The 13,702-nt window shown below is 31.6% G+C and overlaps 1 protein-coding gene across 5 annotated transcripts in view; it reads left to right on the plus strand.

Moving 5' to 3' along the window:
- The window catches only part of stra6 (signaling receptor and transporter of retinol STRA6), a 63,239-nt gene that overhangs the window by 34,809 nt on the left and 14,728 nt on the right, over nucleotides 1-13,702 (plus strand). For all 5 annotated transcript variants that reach the window (XM_087311132.1, XM_087311133.2, XM_087311131.2 and 2 more), the window contains 6 exon segments: nucleotides 3,008-3,084; nucleotides 4,313-4,374; nucleotides 4,459-4,621; nucleotides 6,549-6,624; nucleotides 9,849-9,982; nucleotides 11,399-11,516. In XM_087311132.1, the coding sequence (XP_087167258.1) occupies nucleotides 3,008-3,084; nucleotides 4,313-4,374; nucleotides 4,459-4,621; nucleotides 6,549-6,624; nucleotides 9,849-9,982; nucleotides 11,399-11,516 (630 nt within the window).

A 13,702-nucleotide genomic window follows, 5' to 3' on the forward strand; every position in this document is an offset into this window, starting at 1 on the left:
CTATAAAGTAACTTAAAAATAGTTTTTTTTTCTTTTTTAAAAATTAAATGAAAACAATGAACAAATAAATAAATATGCTGCAAACAATAACAAAAGACCTTTTCTGTTGACTAACATTTTCCGGGGTCAGCCAATAAGTAAATAAATAAATACCTAATTGAATAATACTTATACTTGGATAAATATTTAAATACTTGCTAAAATACTTGCTTAAATACTTAAATATTTAATTACTTTATTAATTAATGGCTTAAATACTTAATACATTCTTAATGAAATACTTAATTACTGCAATAAATACTTAAAAATAAATACTTACCCAAATATTTAAATAGTTAAATACTTAAGTACATTCTTGCTTAATTAAATAAATACTTAAATAATTAATACCCAAATATCAAATACCTAAATATTAAATACCTAAATAGAAAATTATTTGAATATTTAAATATTTGCTAAATTACTTGCTAAAATACTTAATTACTTAAATGCTTAATTACTTCATTCATTCATTCATTCATTTTCTTTTCAGCTTAGTCCCTTTATTAATCTGGGGTCGCCACAGCGGAATGAACCGCCAGCATATCCAGCATATGTTTTACGCAGCTGATGCCCTTCCAGCTGCAACCCATCACTGGAAATACTTAATTACTTAAATACTTAAATAATACATAGTACATAAAATATTGAAATGCTTAAGTAATAAATTATTATTCAAATATTTAAATACTTAGGTAAATATATAAATACTTTAATTCCTTAAATAAATACTTAAATAATGAGTACTTAAATACTTACTGAAATGTTTAAACACCCAAGTCAATACATAGACACTTACTTAATTATAATATATACTTAATTAATACTCAAATATCAAATACTTACATATTGAATACTTAAATATTTAAATGCATAGTTAATTAACACTTAAAGACTTAAATAATAAATACTTAAAATAATTAAATATTTATATATTTAAAAAAATGTATAATGCAATAAATGTAAAATTTAGTTTGACCTTTTGAAGATTTAACTTATCCTCAGAGAACATTTACCTTTTGATGCTCTACTTTATAGCTTATTAAAGAAAAGGACCAGTTAATCAGCAGACTGCATGAAAATAAATCTTTTGGTAATGGAATAAGCTTACTGTGAAGATAACAAAAAAAATATTTGTTTCCTATTACATCAAGCGGTACACTGTACGACTGGCAGACAGGATATTGTCCACTTCCTTCCTCATTTCCATTGACTGATAACAAGATGAGCCTAATGTAATTTCATTTATGCAAAGAGCCATAGATAGTGGAGCTTTAGAGTGTGAATCATGAGCTTATCCCTTTCAGATCATGATTGTTTACATGCAATAATATAATGGAATGTCATTTGAAATTGTCTTGTAGAGACTCCTTTCTGTCAGAATTATGTTGTCTATTTAGGTAAGGCATTTAATAAAGGGAAATATCCCTTAGTTTTATGTATATACACGGTGATTTCAAGAAGCTTTGAAAATCTGCATTTAATCAATGTGAAGAGTACTTAAAGTTTTTAAAAACTTCAGAGCTTCCTTAAATCGACAACAGAAAGTGCTTAGCTCTCCTTTTATTTTTTACAGAGTTCTCGATTTTCAAAGTTGCAGTATTTTTATTATTTATTATTTTATTATTATTATTATTATTATTATTATTATTATGTTTTTTGCGACAACCTAATTGTTTAATGTTTTTTCCACTTAAATTGGCAAAAAATACTGTGTATTTGACTCCACTACTCACAATTTAACTATTCTTTTTTTTAACATAATTGAAAAATATTAAAATATTTACAATAATATTTATTTAAAGGGCAACTATGATGCTGTAATTAGAAAGAACTGTGCTGTGAGTGATAGAAACCCAAAAAGAAAACCCAGTTTTTTTTTTTATTTCCTGACATTAAAATAGGACCCAAATCCCAGTGATTTTGAGGCCTATTGCAACAAGATGTAGGAGTGTGATTTTCTCCCAGCTACCAAATTGATTGACAGGTGCCATCTCTCCATAATACATGTTCACAGAACATTTTTTGCAAAGAAACTGTGATGAAAGCATATGTTACAACTCTCTGTGATCAGCTGCACCTCAATAGTTCATTTCATAAGTTTAAAACGTTTTTAAAACAGAGCATGTTTGTAATAAGGACAGTAAAATCGCTATGTAATTCTTAACTGCTATAATCACTACAGCCACATGATGTCCATAAACGCACATGTGTGTTTTTGTGTGTGTACTGCAAACAACATTTGTGTGTGGCTCATCATTTAAGAATGGCTTGAATAAACTACACCACAAAAACATGGAATAAACTTGGTATTTTCGGTTAATGGGCTGTATTTTAGCTTCATCCTTGTTTGTCTCTATCACTGACGGATGTTTATCTAATGTAAAGCAGGAGAAGCAGACAAGCATGTCAGAACAGTGGGTGGGGAGAAGCAGCTCTTTTTGATTTGAAGCCACAGGCTACAAAAACAGCTATACAATACTCAGACACTAAAATGGGCAGATTCTACATTGTATAATAAATAATCTGATGGGTGCTTTGAGCTGAAACTTTACAGACACATTCTGGAGACAACAAAGGATTATCTTACGTCTTGCAAAAGGGGTAAAATAGGTACCCTTTAAATTGAATGTTTTCATTATTGTTAAATACATTTATGAATTTAATTTATTTAGTATATTTTTGGTGATTAAGGAGTTTTTCTTTTTAAAAGCATCTACAAAATGTGTATTTGGTATCGGTTAAATAGAGCATGTCTCATTTTGATGTCTGCGTCAAATTACTCTACATAATTTTATTATATACAATACCTAAAAAAGTACATTTTGTAAATGTGTTGTAAATCATAGATGTGTGTGCATTTTATTTTCTTTAAAAAAAAAGTAGTTATGAACAAAATCAGAATGTTAAACTTTGACTTTTAAACATTCGAAAGAATATGAATGTTTATTTCTTGTTGTCGTCGCAGTTCCAGCACATCAAAACCCAAACTGTTTGATAGGCTCAGAGATGCTGTGAAGTCTTACATCTACACACCTGAGGATGGTAAATATTGCATTTTGAATGTTTCTGACAAGACTATTAATAAAAAAATCAATAATAAATTGTTCATAAGATTGGGATACTTTTAAGTACTTTACGAATTTGTTGTAATATTTCCTGATTTTATTTTGTTTATTATTTTGGGGTTCCAAATCATGTTTTCTGTTGTTTGAGTAAAACTTAAAAGTCAAAAGACAAGAAAAGCTCTTGCTAAATAAATGATCAATGTTTACACACTCAGACATTTGGATTTGTTTGTCTTGTTTCTAGGGTTAGGGTTAATTATCCCTAGAACAAAAATTATTGTATCATCTGTAAATAAAATAAGCTTAAACAAATCTGATATCTTTACACATATCATTAATGTAAATTATAAACAATATCAGACCTAAAACTGATGCCACAATATATAGATAAGATAAGATAAGATAAGATAAGATAAGATAAGATAAGATAAGATAAGATAAGATAAGATAAGATAAGATAAGATAAGATGTAGTCAAAAATAAAGAATTGGATTTTCTTCCATATGCAGCCCCATCTGTGATGTCATGATTTTTTTAAAGATGTTATATTCTTTATGTTGTAGCCTATTCATTTGTTTACTCATTAGTGTTTATTCATTTGATATAAAACTGCCATTGTGTAGTTAAATCATAATATTAATAAAAAAGTCAATTTCAAGCTGTAAATTTTGATTCTTATTGCATATGTTATTGTTTCACTGTAAAAAAAATATCTGTAAATTTGCAGTTTTCCATATTCTGAGATTTGTGTTTTTATTTTCCCTGTTTATTTATGCTTTTGAATTTCATTATGGGATCTTAATCTTTCTTCCAACAATGTTTAACCTTAAAAAGTGACATTTATTACGTTTTTAACAGTTTAAAGTGATATATTGTCTGGATTGGTGTTGTACTGTATATTACGGGACAAAACTAAAATGTCAATAAAAGTCACTGTAGAGGTGAATTTTCAGCATCAAAAGTTGACAGAGCTGAGATCAAGGTCCCATAATTCAAAAGAAAAAAAAACACCTGTGAATCAACCTGTTAATTAACTGATATATTTTTTAAAGTGCATGTGTACAACGTTACAGTTTTTTTGTGCCTTGCTGATCAAATAAATCCAGTTTTGCTGATCATAATCCTTACTTACCATCTCTAGATTTATGAACAGTAGCGTACAGGAAGTATTGATTCGTTGTTCTTCGTTTGTTCTTTTTCATCAGTTTTTAGGTTCCCTTTGAAACTAGCGATCTCCGTGGTTGTGGCATTCATAGCTCTTTATCAGGTAAATCTTTCAAGAAACAAGCCCATTTTGAGGTATTCAGATCTATTTAATAACAAATTTGGTATGTATCTTTGAATCAATTAGATGGCACTTTTACTGATCTCTGGAGTGCTGCCCACACTGCACATCGTCCGCAGAGGAGTTGATGAAAACATTGCCTTCCTGTTGGCTGGTTTTAATATCATCCTTTCAAATGACCGTCAGGAGGTGGTCAGAATCGTTGTGTACTATTTGTGGTGTGTGGAAAGTAAGTTGGTTGTCTTTTTACTACTTTTTATGCTTTAGTCCAAACTGTATCCCTGTTTCTAAGTTTAAATACCTCTCATACTCTTTTTAAGGAACACACCACTATAAAAAATAGGCAAATTTTACAACTCCCCAGAAGTAAAAGAGTTAAGCTTTATAGTTTTTTTACTTCACTTTTAGCTTAGCTTAGCATAAGTTATTAAAACGGATTAGACCATTAGCATAATTAGCAAATATAAAAAAAGAGGTTTGATCATTTATCTATTAAAAGCTTAATTCTTCTTTAGTTACAATGTGTACTAAGACCGACTGCAAAGGAAAAGTTGCTCTTCCAGCGTAATAATCAGGGCCGGTTTTTCAAAAGGTTTTATCCGGATAAAAATGTATCCAGATTTAGTAATCCTTGTTTTGCGATCCGTGATCACGTAATCCAGCTTAGTTTTTGAGCCAGTTTTTCAAAGCAACATGGGATTGGATCAATCTGATCCAGATAGGAACTTTTCAGAATCACTTAATCTAGATAACCACTGCTTAAACAAGACAGAAAATCACAATGTAGACCTATAGATATGTAAAGAGCAACAAGTAAAATAGCCAGTGTGGGGTCAATATAACTTAATCTTTATTCAAAATGAAAACACACACATTTAAAAAAAATAATAAACACAAGAAAAACCCCACCCCATCCTCTTCCAGCAGTCTGCTCATCTGAAGCCTACAACAGAAACATTGTTTTACATTTAAAAAATCAGTGATTCAATTCAAAATCAATTATTTGCCTTTTTTGGTTATTCTGTAATCTTTGCATGCATCAATAATAAATATTCTAAAAACAAAAATATTTTCCTTTTTGATGAATATATGTATATCAATTAGTGACAGAATTAAATGTATTGTTTTTGTTCAATTTTGACAGCTGTTTGGGGGATTATTTTATGAAGCCAAACTCTTATTACTTTGCTGTAGGCCTATACAGAAAGGCTGAATACGTTAAAGCCTACCTAGTCACTGTAGCCTGACGGATGAACAAATACAATTAAAACCTTATGAATAAATAGGATATCTTGTAAGATACAGCATGATCCATAATACCTATAGTATTATTTGATACATTTTTAAAGTTTTCATTACATTTTGGGCATGAAATCCACACTGAATCCACCCTTCTGATGGGATCAGTTTAATACAGATTTTTTTGGATCAAGGTGATCTAAATCCTACAAAAAAAGGTCTGAAAAACCGAAGCTAAAGGTTTGATCCGGATCAAAACCAAGATCTAGTATCTACGTGATCTAATCCACTTTTGTAATCAGTTTTTTCTTTTGAAAAATAAATTTTCAAGATTTGATCCAATCCGTTATCCAAAATCCTAGAGGATTGCTTTGGAAAAACAGGGTCCAGGTAACTTTGCTGTTGTACCATAGCTTCAGCAGGTGCAATGATATTACACATATTCTAATTGGTGGTGCAATTGTAGGGTTTGTTTCTGGGCACTATTTTCAGGCGCTGTGTATTGTCATTGGGCCTTTCATTTTTGGGTAAATTATTTCTTTAATTAATTTAGTAGATATAAGAAAACCACAATTATGTAGTCATTTGAATCATTGCTGTTGGCTAGAACAGGTTTACTGTTGAACTTTGACAAGCTAATATATGCAATGCACCCATGTAAATGCAAATACACAGAAGTAAGGCTAGCATTGATCTGGACCGGTGATTGCATGCTTCAGTGTTTTAATCACATACAACGTCTTTCACTCAGCTTTAAATCAGCAGATGAATAATGGAGTCAGCAAGGGCGACTACTGAACTATAGCCGAACTTGTCTTACAATCAGTCATCGGGAAAAAGTGCTGAGATTGTGAGTGAATGTTTGTGTATCTGACATTGACCTTTTTCCGGCTCATGTGATTTTGTGTTTATTTCAGTTTGCTATGTGTCAGCGGTGACCCTGTCCTGCCTGGTCAATCTGCTCATGCTCATGAGGTCCATGGTCCTGCACAGGTTAGACTGTAATTACTGGTACAAACCTGCTGAAACTACACTTGTCACATGCACAGTTGCATTTACATGTTAAATATTGCAAATGATGATACATAACTAAAATTAAATCTGTAGAATTAATACAAGTACATTACCTGACAAAAGTCTTTTTGTCAATCCCAGTTGTAACGCCCCATTCACACGGGGCTTCAGAGTCAACTCTTGACTAAAGGCGTGTCTGAAGTTGGGGTTGAAGCGATCATCATAGCAGTGTCAGCCAATGAAATTCAGTCAGCAATAGGCCACTGTCTAGCTGGTGTATTTGCATACAGCGATCTGATTGGCTGACGCTTCCTTCCGTGCTTGAAAAGTTGAGCTAGTCCCAACTTCTGCAGCGAGCAACGCCTCTGAAGCGGCGCTGATGGATCCACAATGCAGTTCAGCAAAGCCGAAATTTGGAATTTGTTCCAAATTATAAAAAAATTAATAAATATAAATTAAAAAGACTTTATTATCTTACTACTTTAGCTTTTGTTCAAAATTATAAACGATAATTAATAAAGCTAAAGTAGAAATATAATTGAAGTCTTTTTAATTTATATTTATTAATTATTTCATAATTTCAAACAAAAGCTTTAGTAGAGTTATTAAAAAGGTCTTTTAATTTAAATGTATAAATTGTTTCCTTTAGTGTAATATTCTAATAAATATTTCTCATTTTTAGTTAGTTTCATTAATGTATAATAAACATACGCACACCATTTTAGACCGAGAAGAATAAAATAAAAAAAACGGTAAAGAATAAAAGCTTCTCAATAAAATTACTCAATTTGTGAAATATTAAATCTTTGATTTTCAAAATGTATACACACATCTTTGCATTTTCATTACATTTTTTTTTTCAAAATTCCGAAATGCGCATACAAATAGATGGAAACATATCTAGCTAGTGTCTGATTGCATTAACTCTTCCTTTTCTTTACTATTAAATGTTTGTAAATTAATTAATTGATTATTTTATTTTAATATTTAAAAAAATCATATATTTTTTATTTTTGTTATGTTTTTTATTTATTTAGTTTTCTTTAATTTATTGGAATTGCGTTAAAAGCAACAAATTGACTTTACAAAAATAATTTAAGTAAACCCATTGTAACTTCGAACTGTTAAGTTGACTTTATTTTTATAGTTATGCAAATTGTGCTCACTTTTTTTAAACGAACGTAAACTAGTCACTTTTTTCCAATACATCTTTATTTTACAAATATAATTATTTATATTTATATATATTAAATATATTTAAATTTAAATATTTAATTATATAAATTATTTATATTTATATATATATATATTTTTCAGCTTTTTTGTGTCTAGCAAAATGACATACAGTCAAATGAATCTGCTCCTCCAGACTCCAGTGTGACGGCTATACTTGTACATTTTATAGACTTAATGAAGCACCTAATATGTAATGTTGTGATAATTACAGCAATTATTTGAAAAAAATCATGTTGCAATTGTCTGAGACTATAAAAAAGCATTAGTTGACTTTAAAAAAGTGAGTACAACTAGCATAATTATAAAAATTGAGCCAACCTAACAGTTCCAAGTTACAATGTGTTTATTTTTGTGAGGTCAACTAACTGCTTTTAAGGCAATTGGTTTACTCGCTTTAATTAACATATTTGTATAATTAGTATACACTGTGAAAAAAAATGCTGGGTCAATTTGTGTTGGGACAACATAAAAAAAATTAAGTTACATATTGTTTTTACAAATTTAAACGAATTGAACATAAAAATGGCTGCATGGTGGTGCAGTGGGTAGCATTTTTGCCTCACAGCAAGAAGTTCGCTGGCTCGAGCCTTGGCTGGGTCAGTTGGCACTGTGTTGAGTTTGCATGTTCTCCCTGTGTTCGCGTGGGTTTCCTCCGGGTACTGCGGTTTCTCCCAAAAGTTCAAAAACATGCATTACAGGTGAATTGGGAAGGCTAAATTGTCCATAGTCCATGATTGTGTATGGATGTTTCCCAGAGATGGGTTGCAACTGAAAGAACATTTGCTGCATAAAACATATGCTGGATAAGTATAGAAAATAAGTATAAAGAAAATAAATGAATGAATAAATGAATGAATGAATGAATGAATAAATGAATGAATGAATGAATGAATGAATGAATGAATGAATGAATGAATGAATGAATGAATGAATGAATGAATGAATGAATGAATGAATGAACATAAAACAATCGTCTCAAAAAAGCCTTGACAATTGTGTTCTATCTGCTCATTTTAAATAAGTGATTTAACCTTATTTTGGTTTTTATTTATTGTGAGTTAAAATACAAAAATCATTTTATTAACACATTTCCTTCTTTTCATTGGTCATCATTTCTCTCACAGTAGCACAGCATTCAGACACAAGTGTATTACACATTATTACACAATTAATCATAACTGTCTGCTCCTATTACGAATAAGACCTGCAGGTGAAACAGGAAAATACGTTTACCAGGCTAATGAGACTGAGGTGATTACAGTCAGGAACGCCAGATTAAAAATAATAATCACTTTTCAAATAGAGTTTTATTAGCATTTTGTCATGCAGCTCCATCGCAGTCCCTCTTAATAAAAAGATATGCCATCATTACAGTATTATTACAGTTTGTGCAGATGCTGTTAATAGACTGAACAGCATTTAATGTACACTCACTGGCCACTTTATTAGGTACATCTTACTAGTACCGAGTTGGACCCCTTTTGCTTTAGAACTGCCTTAATCCTTCGTGGCATAGATTCAACAAGCTACTGGACATATTTCTTAGAGATTTTGGTTTATATTGACATGATAGCATCACGCAGTTGCTGCAGATTTGTTGGCTGCACATCGATGATGCGAAACTGTTCAACCACAATTCAAATGTGCTCTATTGGATTGGGGTCTGGTGACTGTGGAGGCCTTTTACAGTGAACTCATTGTCATGTTTAAGAAACCAGTCTGATTTGATTTACGCTTTATGACATGGCATTTTATATTTTGCAGTTTAGTTATTAATGTATACATGAACAGAAAATTCAACATAGAGAAATTTTGAACTTTAAAAATTATGATTTAGGCATTGATAAATATACGCAGGACATTTATTAAGAATGTAAATGTTGTGCTTTTAAATAAATAAATAAATACATTAATGTTTTTTTTCAAATAATAGCTGTATAATATAAGTTGTTTTTGTGCTGACTCAGGTCGAACCTGAAGGGCCTGTACAGAGGAGACAGCCTGAATGTGTTTAACTGCCACAGGAGTATCCGACCGTCCCGGCCAGCGCTCGTCTGCTGGATGGGCTTCACCAGCTACCAGGCTGCTTTTCTCTGCCTGGGTGAGACCACGTCTACTCTGAAAGTCATGCGAGACATCTTCTCTTTCTGTTCAAGATGCCACTTAGTTCCTGCTCTCTGTGCTCTAGTGTAAATAGATTTGAAGGGTAATCTGAAACATTCAGCCGCAGTTTTTTTTTTTTTGGTTTGTTTTTACATGCAGTTTGGATACTCAATATTTTTGTATTTTAACAAACAAAATTGATCTTAGTTTTCTTTATTGTTTTGTTTTAAGTACTCAAGTACATAAAAACTTTTTTTATGAGTAAATTTGGGGAGTATTGTGTTTTTAAATTTAAATTTAAATTGCTTTTAAATAAAATACATGCATATTTTAATGTAGTATCATATCATATGCTCAGCACACCCCATTTTGAAAATAAATATTTTTCTACATTTCTCAGTGAATAAAGGCAATGTTATTTGGTGCATTTAAACGAAACATATTTGTTAAACAGATATATTTATTAAAATAATATTTTAGTCACCAAATATATTTAGAAATGGAAAGATAATGCAATTAAATTCAAGCAAAATTTTGCAAAAAAAAAAGTACAACTTACCAAGTTTTAACTAAATTTTTTTTTATTATTTTCTTTTTTGCTTGTTTAGATGTTTCCTTTTTTACATTTGTATTTAATTTGAATATTTTTCTATAATATATTAATTTATCTGTACTTGATTTTGGACCGTTATTGTAAGATATTTTGTTAGATAAACTCCAGATTTGGCTTCAGTACTGACTAATTTAATGTATGTGCACAAATATAATATTGTATAGCTTCCTATTTATAATATGAATTTAAATCTTGTGTGTGTGTGTGCGTCCGTGCGTGTGTGCGTGCGTGCGTGTGTACTTACTGTACAGCATCCTATAGAAAGTAGTTATTTAAAAGATATACAGTATGGGGTGTAAACAGATAATATGAAATATTAATAATAATCTAAACATTATTCCATTTCTAAATATTATTCCTGAATTTTTAATCATTACATTTTGCTTTCTGTTTTTCTTTATTCACAAAAAAAATTTTGTAGTTCCATTATTATGGTGTATATGATAGACTTTTTTTCACAATTTTGATCTTAACAATATTTTTTAAGTCACTGATAAATATACGCAGAACGTTTATTAAGAATGAAAAGTGCTTTTTTTAATAAACAAATACATTTATGATATTTGTTTTTAGTTATGTAAATTGGCTTACATTTATTTTTTATTTAACAAAGTAATCATTTATTTTTAGTTCAGTTACTATTTGTAATGTAAGCAGACATTAAAATAAAAATAAGTCAGAACATACGGGTCAATTTTTGTATTAAAATAAATGTCAAACAGTTTCACAATTATTTGAACTATTCTTCCGTATGTGTCTTCAGTGTCTTGCTTACTTATCTGTGTGTGTGTTTGTGTTCAGGCATGGCGATTCAAACTCTGGTGTTCTTCATCTGCATTCTGTTCGCCGTCTTCCTCATCATCATCCCTATCCTATGGGGCACAAACCTCATGCTCTTCCACATCATTGGCAACTTGTGGTGAGTGACTTTAATCATCTTTTTTAAGATGTTGGTCTTGAATGATCCGCATCCCCTCTGCCCTCACCGTCGTGACCCTCTGATCCACCCATCTCCTCTAAAGCCTTCCCATCAGTCTTTTCTTATCATCATAAAGGCCAGCGGATAGACAAGTACCTCTTAGACCCTATTTATTATGGCTATATTTACAAGCTGTTATATTGGGTGTCTGTGTGGAAAGGGTCTGTGTTTCAGCTTAAATGATTAATTCACCCAAAGTGGAAATTTCTCCATAAATTGCTCACCCTTTGTATTATCAGATCACGTTCTCCATGCCAGATAAATAAGATCACGAGGATACCAGATCATGTCAGAAAACGTTTCTCTGGGTATGCAAACAACAAGCTAGCAGAGTCACCCAATGTCCAAAACTGTTAACCAGTATTCAGCTGAATTAACAATCTCCTATAGGAGTTAACTGAGAAAGCCAGAGAAGAGAAAAAGCAGGAGACGATGATAAAGTAAAGAGCAGAGTTTGTTGAATAATCTTAGTTGCGTATATTTCACTCTGACCAGAAAAAGTCCAGCGTGTCCAAGATACATCATCTAGATCAGGGCTGTCCAAACTCGGTCCTGGAGGGCCGTTGTCCTGGAGAGTTTAGTTCCAACCCTAATCAAACGCACCTGAACCAGCTAATCAAGCTCTTACTAAATATACTAGAAACTTCCTGGCAGGTGTGTTGAAGCAAGTTGGAGCTAAACTCAGCAGGATACTGGCCCTCCAGGACCGAGTTTGGACACCCCTGATCTAGAAGCACTAAGACGCTTCGTCAATAATGTATCCTGGAGTCATTGTATGTTTCGGGTCTTTCAACATCGGACACCCTCGCCTAGGTGACCCAGGTGAGGTAGATCAGACCCCAACTTGCATTCCAGTAGCCATTACCCATGGATCAACTCTCTTTATTGATAGCCATCTTGTGGCTTTCTCTTCAGCTTCACAAACTGACTTAGACGCCGTTTATACCAATAAGTTTTCGTTTTTAAAACGCATAAGTTTTGATACGGTTATGCCTTTCATCGACACTACGCGGGAAATTTCAAGTGCTGAAAACAGAGCTTTTTTTAATTTTAAAATACTGCTTCTCTGTCTGGATGGGGAAAAACAGAGACATCTGAAAACGGAGGCGTGGCTGCTGACATTCGCTTCTCTGATAAGGGCTTTTTCCTCAATATTAAGTAGCATACACAAAGTTCAGCCTTGCCTCCTCTTCTTGTAAGTTCAGACTTTACAAGTTTGACATGGAAAACAAACTCCCGAGGACACGTCAGGTAAATCTTCAAAGGGAACAGTGTACTTTATAATGTCATTCACATCACTTTGGCTACGATTAGGGTTCATACGGTCATGGAAAACCTGGAAAAGTCATGGAATTTTGACATGGCATTTTACAAGTGTTGGAAAAACTGAAAAACCCACAAAGTTTTGGAAAAGTCATGGAAATTAATTTAACAAATATCTGTATATTTGAATTAGGGCAAAAGGGAAAGATCTGACATTATGATGTTTTGTAATTCTGTGATATTGCGATGTGAATACAATTTCACTAGATGATTTCATTGTATTTATTTAGAGTTAAATGGGGGATTTTGTTGAGGAGTGAATCTCAAAATAATAAATAACAAATAAATGACAAGCATAGATAAAAAAAATATAATAAAGATAAAAGTGAATTATAGATTTCAGGTATTCACTATTCATGTGCTACATAGTCTTAATTGTATATTACTTAATCTTTATTAAAGTTGCAAAAGATTTCTTGTGGCCGGATGTTTTAAACTCTGAAATATTGAAATGTTCACACAGTCACAAGCCATAAAGGGACAGTTCACTCAAAGATTAAAATGCACTCACTATTTACTCACACTTGTAGTTCATCTTCAGAATTTTCAATACTATTGACCTTGTTCTTCAATGCGGAAGTGCAATGCTCGTTTTTGTGATTGTTTTAGAACTTCCGATTCAGTTTCTTATTAAAGAAATGACTAGGAATAATAAATGACAGAAAACGGTCAGACTACTCGCTCTACAAACAAGTGTTTGCATGACTATACAGTAGAATAATATAAGAAAATCTCAGTTTGCAATATTAAGCAGCAAAACGATCTGTTTTTAACATCTAAAAATAAATGGAAGTGAAAGAGAC

This window comes from Danio rerio, chromosome 25, assembly GCF_052040795.2.
Source record: "Danio rerio strain M-AB ecotype USA chromosome 25, GRCz13ab, whole genome shotgun sequence".
Classification (NCBI taxonomy): Eukaryota; Metazoa; Chordata; class Actinopteri; order Cypriniformes; family Danionidae; genus Danio; species Danio rerio.